Source organism: Manihot esculenta, chromosome 14, assembly GCF_001659605.2.
Source record: "Manihot esculenta cultivar AM560-2 chromosome 14, M.esculenta_v8, whole genome shotgun sequence".
NCBI lineage: Eukaryota > Viridiplantae > Streptophyta > Magnoliopsida > Malpighiales > Euphorbiaceae > Manihot > Manihot esculenta.
Window position 1 is genome coordinate 8868408 of NC_035174.2, and position 15798 is coordinate 8884205.

General features: G+C 37.2%; 2 protein-coding genes across 3 annotated transcripts; one reads left to right on the forward strand and one right to left on the reverse strand.

The window, feature by feature from the left end:
• The first annotated feature begins 3910 nt into the window (after window positions 1-3910).
• On the forward strand, window positions 3911-9909 carry LOC110599975 (nicotinamide adenine dinucleotide transporter 2, mitochondrial). 2 transcript variants are annotated; one of them, XR_006348524.1, is made up of 10 exons: window positions 3911-4418; window positions 4651-4746; window positions 5225-5331; window positions 5986-6034; window positions 6215-6327; window positions 8494-8588; window positions 8741-8829; window positions 8933-9027; window positions 9168-9664; window positions 9695-9909. XR_006348524.1 is itself a non-coding variant. In XM_021736626.2 (9 exons), exons 1-9 carry the CDS (start codon window positions 4340-4342, stop codon window positions 9558-9560), a joined length of 1116 nt encoding a protein of 371 aa, XP_021592318.1. In that variant the 5' UTR covers window positions 3911-4339; the 3' UTR covers window positions 9561-9667. The 2 variants fall into 2 exon arrangements, 1 of the variants encoding a protein (XP_021592318.1); XM_021736626.2 differs by lacking the exon at window positions 9695-9909 and having other exon boundaries at window positions 9168-9667.
• A 555-nt stretch (window positions 9910-10464) lies between these two features.
• On the reverse strand, window positions 10465-13996 carry LOC110599622 (LEAF RUST 10 DISEASE-RESISTANCE LOCUS RECEPTOR-LIKE PROTEIN KINASE-like 1.1). The gene is made up of 4 exons (XM_021736091.2): window positions 12973-13996; window positions 12097-12129; window positions 11710-11973; window positions 10465-11596 (listed from the first exon to the last, which is right to left on the reverse strand). Exons 1-4 carry the CDS (start codon window positions 13703-13705, stop codon window positions 10791-10793), a joined length of 1836 nt encoding a protein of 611 aa, XP_021591783.1. The 5' UTR covers window positions 13706-13996; the 3' UTR covers window positions 10465-10790.
• Window positions 13997-15798: the final 1802 nt, after the last annotated feature.

The following is a 15798-nucleotide window of genomic DNA, read 5'->3' on the forward strand; positions in this document are numbered from 1 at the left end:
CTCTGTTGGGAACTTCAACGCCAAATATCTGATACTGGTGACGGCCTCGAAGTCAAACAGCGCAGGTCTCCCCAGGATTGCGTTGTAGCTCAATGGGAGTTTTACCACTAAGAACACCGCATAATGGGTGCGAGCTCTTGGCGCTTCGCCTAAGGTGAGAGCCAGTTTCACCTTCCCCTCTACGGGCACTGGTACTCCTTTGATCCCCTTGATCGGTGCCTGATCCCGGACTAGCTGTTCCTCGGGGATTCCCATCTGCTGGAAAATCCGGTAGGGCAATAGGTTCACCTTGCTCCCATCATCCACTAAGATCTTCTTGACCCGGTAGTTGTGAATGACGGCTTCAATGACAAGGGCATCGTCATGGGGCATCTGAACACCCTGAGCATCCTCCGGAGAAAAAGTGATGGCCACTGGAGAGTGCTCGACGACCTGCATGACCTCGGTGCTGCTGCTTTCCCCCTCTCGACTTCTCTTCTTCCCCCTACAGCTCATCCGTCCTCCTGTTCTCCCAACAATCATGTTGATGGTCCCACTGGACCCATCATTCACTGGTCCAGCTCCCGCTCTCCTTGGCACTTGGGCTGCCGGATTGGGCTGAGGCCTCTGTCCCTCCGGTTTCTTCACGAAGTTCTTGAGGTACCCTCTTTTTATCAGCCTCTCGATCTCTGTGATCAACTGGAAGAAGTTATTGGTGTCGTGGCCGTGCGTACGATGGTACTGACAATATCTGTCAGGATCTCGCTGGTTTGCTTCCGTTTTCATAAGCCTGGGCCATTGGAGGAACTCCTTGTCTTGGACGGCCATGAGCACTTCGGCTCTAGAGGCATTAAGGGGGGTCGGCTTCTCTGGAACCCACGGAGGGAGTGGCTTCTGTTCCGAGACCCAATGAGGGAGAGGTCTTTGGTCCCTTCGCTCCCAGGGTTGTCTGTAAGGCTCAGGCCTCTTGCCATGCATTTTCTCGTGCCTCTCTGGCCTCCCTTCCTCCGGGGCTTTCCCCTTATCTGTCGCTCCCCTGGCGAACCTACTTGACACCAAGGCATCATCCTGCCTTATGTATTTTTCAGCCCGCTTTATCAACTCGGCCAGTGAGGTCGGAGGCTTCCTGCTCAATGAGCCAAAGAACTCGGCAGAGGTCGTCCCCTTCTGCATGGCCTCCACCGCCCTTCCCTCATCGAGCTCGGGAATCTGCAGGGCCTCCGTATTGAAGCGAGCGACGTACTCCCTGAGCGATTCGTCTCTCCTCTGCCTGATCATCTCCAGGTAGCTCGTCTTTCTATTTGCGGGCACCCCGGCGATAAACCGGCTGATGAAGCGAGTGGCCATATCTCCAAAGCTGCTGATACTCCCGGCCTCAAGGTTATTAAACCACGCCCGTGCTGGCCCCAAGAGTGTCGTTTGGAATACCTTGCACATCAAGGCATCTGACAAAGTCTGTAGCTTTATGAAAGTCTTGTAGTTCAAGACGTGCTCCCGGGGGTTCCCAGCTCCATCATATGCGGCCATAGGCGGCATCATAAATTTCTTTGGGACGGTCTCCTGCTGCACCCACTTTGAGAAGGGTGAAGAGGTAGGCAGAAGAGTTTGGCTGGGGTCCTTCGCCCCTAACTCGGCCAAAAGCTGCTCTCTCATCTTTTGCAGCTTTTGGTCTACACTCTCCGCTTCCTGCCTGGGTTTCTTCTCCTAGCGGTACTCTTCCTCCCATGTTTCGCTCCCCATTCTTCCGGTTGTTCCGGCGGAATAACTATCGACTTCATCATTCTCAATCAACTCCCTCGCCCTCCTTCCGTGAACCCTTGCTTCTAGCTCTGCTTCTCCGCTAGCTCTCCTGCTTCTCTCTCCTGTTTCTCGGCTGGTTGTTTGAGGAGGATTGAGTGTAGGTTGGCGAGGTTCATTGGTTCTGGGTTCTTCTACCACTGGCAACACATTCACCGGGGTATTAAGGCCCCTTTGTTGCATCATCTGCCCCAACCAGTGAGCGGTATTTTGTAGTTGGAGGGCCATGGTTTGAAGGTCCTGGTTGGATAGAGCAGCTCCCGACACGTTCCCTACCAAGCTTGGCAAGGGGTTGAAAGGGATTGGTGTTTGGTTGTTTGGTGTTGTGGGACTGGAAAAGGAGAACTGCTGCCCCTCTTGGGCAGAGCTCAGGTCATTTGGAGTGACGTTGTTTTCGTTGTGGTTAGCCATTGTGGATCTCAGTGGGTATTGTGAGAGTGGAACTCCGGTGATGAAAAAATCTCCTTCGTTCCCACAGACGGCGCCAATTGATGATCTGAGATCCAGGAAATAGGGTTCTACAAGGGTTTTGTAAAATTAGAAAAAGCTTGGCCTTAGGGGAGACCATTTCCCTCTTTTATTTGTTTCCCTTTGTCAGCTAGCGACGCATAACAGACTGGCTATCACTGGGCCACCTGTCCCTGCCACGTTGATACGGACGTACGAGAAAATCAGATCCCTGCCCTGTGCGTAACGGCCTCTGATTCTCCCTGGGCACGCATGCGGATGGACCTACAAGACAGGCGGGTCGGTCTTCTTCCTAGTTCCGAACTGGGCCGGTAGATAAGATTAGAACTGAGCCCAAAGAGGATCTGTTCATTGGGCCGACAATGCTGTGCCGGCCTGATTGAAGAAACTAACTGAAGCCTGATCTTAAGGCTGTGCGGATCGGGCCTGGTGCACATGTGAGGCTTGAGGGCTTCTAGATAATAGGCTGGTATCGTGGGCCTGACCCCAGACCGGGGTGAAGAAATCCAGCGGTCATCAGAGTGTATTTGGTACCAGCTTAAAAAAAATTAGAAATCAAGTATAATAGTATGTTTTTTAAGGGAATAATTATTAAATGGGTAAAAAATAATTATCTCATAAGAAAATTAAATTAATTATATAAATATATGTTATTATATTGTTATAATAAATAATAAAAATAAAATATCACAAGTTTTATCATTAATTGTATTTTTTAATGTTTATACATATGCGCAACTTAAAAACATGATTAATAAATATGCAGAATGTAGCTTAATGAGATATTATTTAAAAATTTAAATATATAAATAACATTTTTTGTAAATGCAATTCGCATAGAAATTATGAAGTAGTAATTGGGCCAAATAAGGCCCTGGAAGGTCCAGCCCATATGAAATCTAGTAATTTCCATTTAAAATAAAAAATTTCATAAAAATTTAATTTAATTAATTTATTATTTAAACGAAAAAAATTTAATTCTTTTTAATTTAAAAGTTTTTTTATTTTAAAATAAATAAAAATTTTATATATTTTATAAAAATTTATTTAATTTTTTTTAAAAAATAAATCATGTTAATTTTTTTAGACGTGATAAAAATATTTTTTTTATGTCAATTAAAAAAAGAAATCATACTAAAAATAAAACTTGGGCAACTTTTTTTATTGAGTTAGTTTTTAATATGAAATTAATTCATTTCATTTTTTTAATAAAAAATATTTATTTCTTTTTCATTTCAATTGTATTAAAATTAAATTGTTTATATATTAATAAAAATAAAAAACATATCTATCACACCCGCATATAAAAATGACATAACATACAAGAGAATAAAAGGGAAATGAAAATTAAAATTAAAAGAAAAAAAATGATTGGGACACGTATTGCGTTTCCTATTGGATTGTTATTATCGATGTATCCGGGCATGTTATAATAGGACCTTCACCCTCCCTTTCCATCTAATTTACACGTCATCTAAATAGACAAGTCAAAAAAGACAATCCTTAATTTTTATTTAGATTTAATGATAAAAAATAGTTAAAAATCTAAATTTATTTTTGAAATTTCTTAATTATCATTAGTTTAATAATGGCTTAAGATCTCATAGAATCGAATAAAAACAATCGTATTTTATCAAGGAAAGGCGTTAAACCATAAATATATGCTACTGGTAGAAATATAAAGCTTTGTCGTTGACTGGTGGCAGTCTCTTTCGACATTATCAGCTTCAGCAAAGCAGCAGAAGAGATCCGTCACTGTCTTCCTCCTCAATTTTCTATCTGCAAATCCCCAATTCATTATTGCAGCGAGAGACCCATCTCTCTCTCTCTCTTTCTTGCCATTTTCTGGGATCTCGGTACCCTCCAAAACCTTCGCTGAATTCCAATTAGACCTGTTCAAAAGAGATTGTCTTACACGTTTTCACTCAGAGTTCAAAATTCCACCTTCCTCAAAACCCTTCAAAGAAGCTTTTCCCCTCAGGTCAATGTATTAGACAAAGCCTATGTTTTCCTCTATTCGTAACTCTATATAGATCTGCCATGGGGATTTGCTTTTTTATTATACGATTTTTGGATTTCTAGATAGGTTTAAACGATGAGTAGCGGTGCAGGATCATCCCATAATCGAACCCCCAGAGAATTAATATGCCACGGCGGTGCTGGTGCTGCTGCAGGTTAGTTTAGTCAAGCTAGAATTTTTTACTTAAATATTTGTTGAAACGATGTTAAGTTTGTGAATTTCTTTTTAGGGTTTTCTTTATTGGCTAATTCAAGCAAGGGATTTAAATTGAGTTGGTTCTCAATGGATTCTGTTTTTGTTAATGGATGGTGCTACTCGTTTGTGAAACTTATATGGGTGAATAATTAGTTTTCTGTAATTTCACGAGTATTTGGTTATACTTGCAGGTGCTATTGCGGCTACTTTTGTTTGCCCATTGGATGTGATCAAGACAAGGTTACAGGTTCATGGCCTGCCCGCAACTCCCAATTCAGGTCGCCCAGGTATTTGTGGATTCTCTATCTGCCCTTGAATGTTATGTTTTATGTTGGTCTTTCAAACGGATGGATGGTTTATTTAAAAGCAACGGGAACATCTGATGGAGTTGCCTTGGCATTGAACCAAACTTTTAGAGGGAAAATCATTCCCTACAGAACGTTAAAGACTAGAACCTTGATTTCTTGATCTGGTTAATGGTTAAAACATTCACATTGTTTCTTTGTTAAGAGGTGTCTGTTTGTCATTTTAATATACATATGATTTTCACAGTTCACAAGGTGGGGATTAGTGTATGAACCTATTGACCAATATCTTTTGTTTAAATGAAGACTTTTAGTTCATAATTCTAGCTGCTAGATAGACTGTAATTCTAAATATGGAGTTATGGACTTTAAATTTGATTCTATTCCTTAATATATTCTGTTCTCTTGCTTATCAAAGATTGACCTTTCTTTATGCTTCTCTTTTTTCATATATGCTCAGGTAGCATCGTTGTCACAAGTCTCAAAAACATAATTAGAAACGAAGGTTTTAAGGGATTGTATCGAGGTCTCTCTCCAACAATAATAGCTCTACTTCCAAACTGGACTGTAAGTATTACTTTTCTTGCTTGTTTCTATGTGAAACCAGTTCTTGAAATGTATTTAGCAGCTAACAATGTGATTGTTTGGGCTAAATATCTGAGGCTTTCTGATTGAGGACAAAAATGTTACCCCCCCCCCCCCCCCCTTCAACCACCTTGGGTAATATTACTGCTGAGTGGTTCTTATTTTACTGGAAAAGCAATGCCGATTTTTATTTTCAAATAATTAAAATGTCTGTAACATGTAATCTTTAATGTTCACTGATAAGAAGACCATCAATAGGAAGCTAAGCTCATCCATCTTGTTTGTATGTTTCTTATGAAGGCCTCCCCCTGTGCAATCTCTTTTTCTATATTATTGAGGATTAAAAATGAAGAAACTGCCAGCTTGACTTATATCTCTAACATTTTGGAGGAAAAGCTATCACTGCCTCCAATGGAGAAACAGGGATACTAGAGTTGAAATTGTTAGTTTATTTCTCTTTTGAATGGCATACTGAAATGCATTAATTACTAGGGTCAAATCCTGGTGTCTTTTATTGGATTGATTAAAGGATTGATCAAGTCATGTTTCCTTTTCTCTCTCAGCCAACACAGGCAAAATGCCTTTTTATTTTCTTTTCAATTTATTCAGTAACAACTGTGCTCATTTTACTTGTAGGTGTATTTCATAGTTTACGAACAACTCAAGGGCCTTCTCCTTTCACATGGTTGGTACTCTGCGATGTTGCATGTTTCAGATTTATGCTTTGATCTTCTTCTGAATTCCTATACTAATCTGGTCTTAACTTTCCTTCAAAGATAGGAAGGGTGCTGTGTTTATTGGTTTGCTTCAATATACTTGCTTCTTTTTTTTTTTTTTCACTTTTTTATTTGATATTGAATCGCAGGGGATGGAAATAGCCAACTCACAGTTGGTGCAAACATGGTAGCTGCTGCAGGTGCTGGGGCTGCCACTGCCATTGCTACAAATCCATTGTGGGTAGTGAAAACCAGACTCCAAGTAAGTATATTTTGGCTATATATTCTAGGGTTCTGTCTACTACACTTGTTACCTCTTCAATTGATGGTTGTTTTTAAGATTTTATTGCAACAAATATATAGTTCATTGATGCATTTTAAATACCTTGATCATTGACAAGTAGACAGAGAGACACCTGTCTCTGTGTATGTGATTTTAGAGGACACCGTAGCTGTACTTTTTTTAGTTATTGGAGTACATTGTTGTACAGCAACAAATATTGTTTTCCATGTTGCAGCCTTGCAGAAATATCTAAATCAGGCCACAACTGGAAAATGGGGTGGAATTCTGAGGATCGAACTCCTTGATAATGCTAGTAGTAAAGCAGGCATATACTTTGGATCATACAAATAAGCCTCCTGGCAAGTGAATTTATAGAAAGTTAGTCTCTTTTAGTTTTGAGATTCTAGAAACATCCGTGCTTTCTCTTTTGCTGAAAAGGATTTAGCATAGAAACTTTGACGTGTTGTTAAGAGCAAATAGACATTAGGGCCATTTGGGGAGGATTATTTTCTTTCTTTCTTTGCCACCTCACTTTCCTTCTTTTTGGTGGTTTAACTGGTAAGTTTTGTCATCTTAATATTTATTATTAACTGTAATCCAAAATAGCAAGCATAACTAAAACTATGTTTAGTATGCCAACTGCAAGCGTCAGAACTAGTGTCACCCAATGTTGCTTGATTGCGTCCCTACTACTAAGATAGATGTCAAGCATGGTGAGCATTGTAAGATTGGGAGAGCGATAAACTGTTTTAATGCAAAAAATTTGTACTTGCTGCATGTTTGGATCTTAGACAGCTTATTATTTCTTTTTTGTTGCTCTTCTACAAATATAGCTTTTAATTGATACACTGGTTTATATGATCAAATGTGGACAATGCCCGAGCGCTTGAAACTGTCAACCAAGTAGAAAGTTTGTTGAGCTTGCATGATTCTGAAAATGTCTTTTGCCATTAGGTGCCAAGAAAAGCTCAATAACCTTGAGAGATGGAATGAGATTGAAACTTAGTGTATGACTACAAGTTTAACTCTATTACCATATCTGGATTTAAGGAAATCAAAGTGTGGATTTGAATGTCATTTTAGTTCAAATGAGGATGCAAAAGTGGAAGATCAAGAAAGGAACAAAAATAGGAAAGCACACAGTTAAATGAAACATGTTGTAGTTTACATAGGAACTTACACCTTTTCACTGGTTTCTCAAATTCACAAGCTAAAGCTACTTTTGGGGAATTTGCCTAATGTTTTGAAGTGCCTGCATTCTCTTCTTTCAAGAATGGTTTATCAGAATTGCCCATGTCCAATCTGCAGAACGCTGCTTAAAATGATCCCCAAAAAAATTGGTTTCTGTAATAAGTTATGTGGTGGGACATTTTATTTTATTTTTTATATCTTGGCCAAAATTTTCACCGTTGAATTTGGAAATTTTCTTCAATACTGTTGAATTTCACATCGGTTGTGGAAAGGGGTAATGTGCCCCTTATATGGGTCAGGGCCATAGGTACTCCTCTCCTTTGAGCTAGCTTTTGGGGTGAGTTAAGCCTGACCCAAATTTAACATGGTATCAGAGCTTCCCAATCCGATATTGAGCCTCTCATAAATGTGTCACGCACCAACAAAAATTCTGGGCGTAAGGGGATGTGTTGAATCCCACATCGATTATGGAAAGGGGTAATGAGCCCCTTATATGGGCCATAGGCACTCCTCCCCTTTGAGCTAGTTTTTGGGGGAGTTAAGCCTGGTCCAAATTTAACAAATACTTTAAAAAAATGGTTTCTGTATTAAGTTCTGTGGTGGGACATTGCCTAAATTTTCACTGTTGAATATGAGAAATTTCTTCAATACTTTTGTTTTTGACCACAAGATAGTGCAAGAAATTTCTCCCTAGCAGATTCCTATCTTTTGCTGGTGTCAAGAGCAAAAGCTAGACTTATTGCTAATCACTTCCTCTTCTTTTGCTCATTCATTTACCTTTTTTTTTGGTGCTGGGGTGAGATGGGAGGGGAGGGGTTTAAGTGGGTGGCAGGTGAGGATTGGTGATTAATAGAACTCTATATCAAGAGCATTTGTTCATTGTGGCTTGTGCTGATATTTAATTTATGATTTTGATTCCATTTTTTGATACTCAGTTGTTTCATCTCTTTTTAGACACAGGGATTGAGACCAGATGTGGTTCCCTATAAAAGCATACATTCTGCCTTTAGAAGGATCATACACGAGGAAGGCATGCGAGGGTTGTATAGGTTGGTGCATATTTTAATTTTGGACCCAGTCTTTAATTGTACTTTGGATTGAGTGATTTTTTGGGACCATTTTGCAATCAATGTTTCTATTATTTTAATGAATAGAATTCATTCTTTCGTGTGATAAAAGCTTTTTTCTTGGTATGAGACAGTGGCATTCTGCCTTCTTTGGCTGGGATAAGTCATGTTGCAATTCAGTTTCCGGCATATGAAAAGTTCAAGTATTATATGGCTAAAAAGGGTAATATTTACTTTTAATACTTTTCTGGAATCTGGGCGCAAGATTTTTTTTGTGAATTATTACGTTTGATCAGTGCTGATCTTATTGTTTTCAACTTTCTCAGATAATACAACTGTTGATAAACTAAGTCCTGGGGATGTTGCAATCGCTGCTTCATCATCCAAAGTGCTTGCTTCCATAATGACTTATCCTCATGAGGTGTGTTTTTGGCATGGTTCTTTTCTTTTCTAGGGGGGAGTTTATCACCTACCAAATTCTCAATATCTCTCTTGCTTAAAGCATGCACATGCACCGAGTGCGCGCGCATTATGTTTTACTAAGTGCATTTCAAATAACAGGTTGTGCGATCAAGACTTCAAGAGCAAGGGCAAGTCAGAAATTCTGAGGTGCAGTATAGTGGGGTCATTGATTGTATCAAGAAGGTGTTCCAAAAGGAAGGTTTTCCTGGATTTTACCGTGGCTGTGCGACGAACTTAATGAGAACAACTCCATCTGCTGTGATTACATTTACCAGTTATGAAATGATACATAGGTTTTTAGACCGAGTCTTGCCTGCAGACAAGAAGCATTCAGAAGATCAACCAAAATCAGGGTATCCCCAGCATCTGAGGGAAAATCAAGGAAATGGGATGGGTAACAACATTGTTTTGGGGCAATCACAAACACAGCAAAATAATAGAACTACCTCTGCTCCTCTGGCAAGCAAAGAGCAGCTAACTCCAGCACACTGATTGACTTGTTCCTTTGGGAACTTGCCGGGTAGTTATTATCCATAGATATTGAAATGGGTACTAAAACTTTTTGGTGAAGAAGAAGAATGAATTCTTTTTTTTTTTTTTTTTTTTTTTTTTTCTGAAATTTCTAATTTTGGTTTTATATTTTATTTGGAAAGCCCAGCCAAATGTAATGTGCGGTAATAAGATGCGAATTTTTTTTTCTTCTCTAATTTGCTTTTATTAATATTTTATTGAAGATGTACGAGGTAAATGCAATGGCGGAGTACTTCTATCTCACAATAACCTATTATTTTAGAATTTTTTTTTTCAAATAATCTGTCACTTATAAAAATTTTTTCTAAAATTTCTCTTTTCACATGTTTATCTAGCTGAAATTATAATTTACAATTCATCTTCTTAAATATGCCTATCAACCAATTAAATATTCAGGTGATACCTTTCGGGAATGCATTGAAGCGTAATCTCGATGCATCAATGGGTTAAGTATGGTTTCTGCTAGCTGTTGCATGATTCTATCCGTTGGTTCTTAGGTGGGAAGGTGTTATGTTTTTCAAGAAATAATTCTATTTTCTGAAACAAAAAAAAAAAAATATATATATATATATATATATATATATATTTTTTTTTTTTTTTATGAAAAGAAAAGGTGCAAGTATTATTGAAAATTTTGACCATTGGAGATAAATTTTTGAAACAGGGGAGGAACTTTTTTTTTTTTAAATTTAATTCTTTTTAAACAAATAATATCTTCTTTGAAAATTTTGTTCTTTTCAAAATAATTTTTTTGATGGGGAACATTTCTGGAATTTTACATGTTTTAAGACCTTTGATCGTTTTTACCCTACATAAATAAGCACAAAATGTGAATGGATGATACAAAATATTAAGAAAAATCAAATATAAAAAACAAATTCATTTAGTTTTAAAAATACATAGACAGAGTAGTTAAATTTTATCAACTCTCCTACCAGTTACTGTTCCTAAAATGTAGCTTTCTGTGAACGAAATTTGAGAATGCACATGAGAACAAAATGACATTGCAACCCAGCTGCACTGATTGACATCAAATAATGAGTATGAAGATGTTCTCATCAACTGATTTGAAATTTAATAACATGTAAATAAGGTTCAGCAGAACAACCACCATTAACCCACTTGTCAGCTGCAAAATCCAGTGATGGTAGTGACAGAATTCTTCAACAATGGATTCATCATGCTCCTTCGCTAGGCTCCCTCAACAAATTCTCCATATTCAATTCTCTTCAGTTGCTCCACTACCTCACACATAGAAGGTCTCATTTCCTTATCCTGTTGTAAACATAGAAAAGCCAACTCTGCAATTGAAGTTGTCATTCTTTTAACTTCCTCATCTGACTTGTACCCAAGACACGGGTCAATCAACTCATCAAATGCACACCTTTGAATCTTATTTATTGCTAAATTGGCCAAATTAACATCATCCCTATGCCTTGTTATATCAACAGCGGGTAGTGATGATATGAGCTCTACAAGGACAACACCAAAGCTATAGACATCGCTCTTTTCAGTTAGCTGGTAAGAGTAGTAGTACTCAGGGTCAACATAGCCTGGAGTCCCTTGCGGAGCAGTTGAGATATGAGTAGCATCAATTGGAAACAGTCTGGAAAGCCCAAAATCTGCAACTTTCACACAGAAATTATTGTCAAGGAGAATGTTTTCGGTTTTCACATCTCGGTGAATGATGTCTGAAACATGAAGGTAAGCCAACGCACTAGCTGTTTCTGCAGCAATCCTCATCCGAATAGGCCAGGTTAATGAACCAGACTTGGCTCGATCACCGTGGAGATGATTAGCAACAGTGCCATTCGGAATATATTCATAGACAAGGAGGAGTTCACGACTGCGATGTGAAGTGCTACCATAAAGTGACACGAGATTTCTGTGTCGCAGACGTGTAAGGATTTCAATTTCATTGAGGAACTGCTTAACCCTTTTATAATTGTGCTCATATAGGCACTTGACTGCAACTTCACGTCCATCTTGAAGTTTGCCTGGTTGAGAATGATAGAAAAACAGTTAATTAACAAGTTGCTAGCTATCAGTTCTCTACCCTAGAAATTTCTTTGCTTTTAATTAAAGAAATGTAGGATGTTTATCGTCATACCGTAGTATACAGCTCCAGAACCTCCATCTCCAAGCTCTTTTTGAGAATCAAAGTTATTTGTGGCTTCTTCAAGTTCAGTATAGGAGAAGATGGGGACCCCAAAGTAGATATTTTGCCCTTCCATTTCTGGATTTATGGAGGAATCATAGGAGTTGTTTGCTGAGATTAATTTTGAGGAGGAACGTTTTCTCTCATATCGACACCAGATGAGAATTATGGTCAATGAGATGACCATTATTGCAGCAAGTCCTCCAAGAACCAAAGCTGAAAATGAGAATGGTGTAATTCAACACATGTATCAATGCTTTGACAGTAGGAATTGTCTATCGACACTGTGCAAAAGAAAGATAAATTGATATTAATCAATCTGTCAAGGGGGTAAGTTACCTAGAGTTCCTCGCCATCCCCATCTTTGCCCCCCTGCACAAGTTTAAAACGACTATTAGCGTGTTAATTCAAACTTGTGGAAACTGACTGATGCATACTATGCCAAATTGGCATGCTCCGATATCTTAGTAAGGACCGGAAGCGAAAATTCCAAAATAATACATCCTACGAAGTAGGCCAGCAAACTTATATGAAAGGTGGAAGGTTTAGTGTTTACTGGATGATTTAAAGACAGAGAGAAGTGGTGATAGGCAAATCAAACACACTAGAGTTTATGAATCTAAGGGACAAACACAGAATATTTAACAGATAATCAACAATGAACTGAGTAAATTACGTTCACTTTTGCATATTTCCACTAGAAAATGGCAGAGGACCTCAGTAGTCAGTTCACAAGGTAATTAAGCTAGCAACTACTGCAGAGTACTGTCATAGTAAGACATGAAATTACCTCCTTGTAACACAAAAGACAACATGGCTTATCTCTCTATCTTTGTTGGCACAATTCCTGCCAACTGAGGCAGGGGAATTTCCACAAGAGCCATGATGATCTTTATCCTATTATTCTAATATCTCATAGTTCAAGGACTCTAACCAATGTAGCACCACCATCCTAGGTAGTTTATCTTGACCTTCATATTCGTGTATGAAGGCAAATATAATTATATATACTGAAGGTAAGAACAGAATAGTAGAAAATAGGACTTGTAGAAGTGGAAAAACCCAACGAGTAATGACCTGTGAGTTTCAACTTTGAAGTCTCTGTTTAAACAATATCAATGGAAGTGAGGGAATTATGAAACATGAGAGGACTATCTTCAATTATATAGCCTACTTACTAGATTTGTAATTGAAGAAAACAAAAGCGAGCCTTACCCTTCTCTGCATTGCTACAATGATTTTTGCTGTGACCATCAGTTTCACATTTAGAAGCTATGCTTGCATTAGCACAGAGAAAAGCTCCATTGTTGTTTATTTGGCATTGACCTCCTTTTTCAAAATGACAAGAGCTACAATTAAAAGATACAGATACTCGAACTTGAAACTTCAATTTTATGTCGTAGTGAGTCTGATTCTGAACTCCTGGGAGGAGGATGGTTGAACAGTTATGAGAAAGAAAACGTGAATTACTACCAGTTGGGTAAGCAAGATAGAAACTATTGTTGTTACAATCTTTGTAATGACTAAAATTAGAGGCGTGAGTGATAGAGGTTCGGTTGCATTTGAACAAGGTAATATTAGGTATAATTCTGAAAGAGACTATATCAGGGCTGGAAAGTTGGAATTCCTCAACGAAATCACAAATTTGTTTATCCAAGTGATTCTGAAGTTCTGAATCATTGATAGAGATGGTATCAGCCTCAGAGATGTTATCAGCTTTAAACCATCTTCCTCCCTTCTTTAGTTGGATCTTTTGGTCACTGCAATTTACCATCAATAGCCCACAAGTAGGATCCTTCGCTTGAGTAAAAGGAAACCTAATATCTCCAAATTTTCCACAGTTGAAGTTTGGACAACGAGTCGGGTAATTCGATGTTTCGGCAGAGTAAAGAAAGAGAAGAAGAGAGAAAGCAAAGAATGGTAAAACTGAGAGATGCTGAGGCACCATCTGGAAACTCCAACTATTACCTGTGTTTATGCCCTGTATATTCCTAGTTATAGCTGCTTATCCATTAAACCCGCCAATGAACTTGTAGAGGAACAGGACTTTCAGTTTGAACTCGGAAGGTTGATTCTTGACTAGTGAGGACGACTAGAAAATTGGAGTTGGATAAAAAGGTTTTGGTCTGTGATTCTTTTCGGTCAAGTGGGTCAGAACAGTGGCTGTAATGCTGTTACTTGTCTTTCTCAATTCTTATCGTAGGAAACTGAAAGTTTGAAACTTTCATACTAGAAACATAATGGGTGGTATCATTTGTCTTTATCTGGGCCCTTCTATTTCTACTGTATTAATAGGTGCCAATGCCATGAACGAAACTTGACGATATCACAGTCGCCTCTGGCGTGCAGTACTGGAAAGCCTGGAATTTTGCGGTCATTGTGAGCTGGGCTATCCAGGGATGGATGGGTCAGCCTGGACTTGGTCCATTTAGAAATTAGGGTATTTAATCAGTAGCCCCAAAAGCCCATAATCTAAACCGCATCACATTTTTTAATCATAGAATGGTTAAAAAATCCTCATTTTTGCTTTTATTAAATTTAAAGGTCCTTCTGCCCAATATAACTGTTAGTCTTCTTACTGATTTTAATAATCAAATGAGAAGACTTTTAAATATCTAAATTACCCTCTCTTTTCTTTTTCTCTCTCTCCTTACTATTTAATTAATTAAATAATAATAAATTATATTATATTATATTTCTAAATTATATATACTATATTAAAATAATCTTATAATAAATAGTAATATTATTTGATATCAAATATTATTTTATTATAGAATATAGAATAATAATACATTTAAATAAAAATAAGGTAAAGTAATAAATCATATATATATGCATATGTTTTTATTATGCCAAAAAGTCTAGTGTGTAACGGTACAAAGTTTTACAAATAAAAATCGACAAATAATCCAAAAAAACAGTTATAGAAAATCCAACTAGTGACTAAATAGGGAGATTAATAAATTTTTTAAAATTGTAAAAATTAAATAGTAAAATAATTAATAATTAAAATTAATGATGAAACTGATTAATAAATTTTTTAAAATGTGAATGAATTTATGAATTTTTTTCTTATTTATATATTAATTTTCTCTATTTATTATTATATTAACATTTGTATAAAAAATAATTAAATTATAAAATTATATATTTTATATAATAAATTAATATTTTTATATTTATTTCATATTATTAGTCATTTTATATATTAATAATAATGATTAAATATATTTCATTAAATACCTAACATATACAATATATCAATAAAATTCAATTATCAATTATTAGTTACAATCAACTGTGAACAATAATTATTAATTATATCTAAATATGTGGTTGAAAATATGGGATTATCACAAATGTTATAAGATAAAGATAAACTTTCAAAACTTTTCTAGTTCGTTGGATTTAGAATCTGTCCTTAATTGGTTAGCAGAGGTTGATGATTTTTCAAAGTTATGAATGTGGAAGAAGATCAAAAAATTCTGATTGTGACTTATAAATTAAAGGGTAGTGTAGCAACATGGTGGAATTTTGTTCAAAATGAACACTATCGCAGAAGGTTTGAACCTCTATGAAACTGGCTGTTGATGAAACAGATGATTGAACAACGGTTCTTGCTTAGTGATCACGTCCAAGTTTTACATAACCGGTATCATGATTGTATTCAAGGGAGTCGAATGGTGGATAAATATATAGAAGGGTGTTTGAAGTTGCAGGCGAGGTGTGATAACTGTGAGAGCGAAGCCCAACAGGTTGTTCATTATCAGAGGGGACTGAATTACGAAATTCGCCATATGATAGAGGTAGCTGTGATTTTTTACTTTGGCAAATGCCATTGAGATGGCAAAAAGAGCGGAAAAATGTGTTGAATGGTAGTCTCGACATTAGTTTAATCGAAATTTTAATTACAGAAATTCTAGTTCGATAGGAAATCAGCAATATAGAGGTAATTACAGCGGACAACCTTTTAAGGTTGTAAATTCTGGCAATCAACAGACTAATGTGGAAGAAAGAAGAAATAGTAAGGAAAAAGCA

Excerpts from the sequence above, each read along its gene's own strand:
- LOC110599622 (XM_021736091.2), bottom strand. The coding sequence starts at position 13,705 with ATGGTGCCTCAGCATCTCTCAGTTTTACCATTCTTTGCTTTCTCTCTT. Across the intron at positions 12,130-12,972 it reads TTGTAGCAATGCAGAGAAGG|GGGGGCAAAGATGGGGATGG; the intron begins GTAAGGCTCGCT and ends AAACTTGTGCAG. Across the intron at positions 11,974-12,096 it reads GGGATGGCGAGGAACTCTAG|CTTTGGTTCTTGGAGGACTT; the intron begins GTAACTTACCCC and ends TCTCATTTTCAG.
- LOC110599975 (XM_021736626.2), top strand. The coding sequence starts at position 4,340 with ATGAGTAGCGGTGCAGGATCATCCCATAATCGAACCCCCAGAGAATTA. Across the intron at positions 4,419-4,650 it reads CGGTGCTGGTGCTGCTGCAG|GTGCTATTGCGGCTACTTTT; the intron begins GTTAGTTTAGTC and ends TTATACTTGCAG. Across the intron at positions 6,328-8,493 it reads TAGTGAAAACCAGACTCCAA|ACACAGGGATTGAGACCAGA; the intron begins GTAAGTATATTT and ends ATCTCTTTTTAG.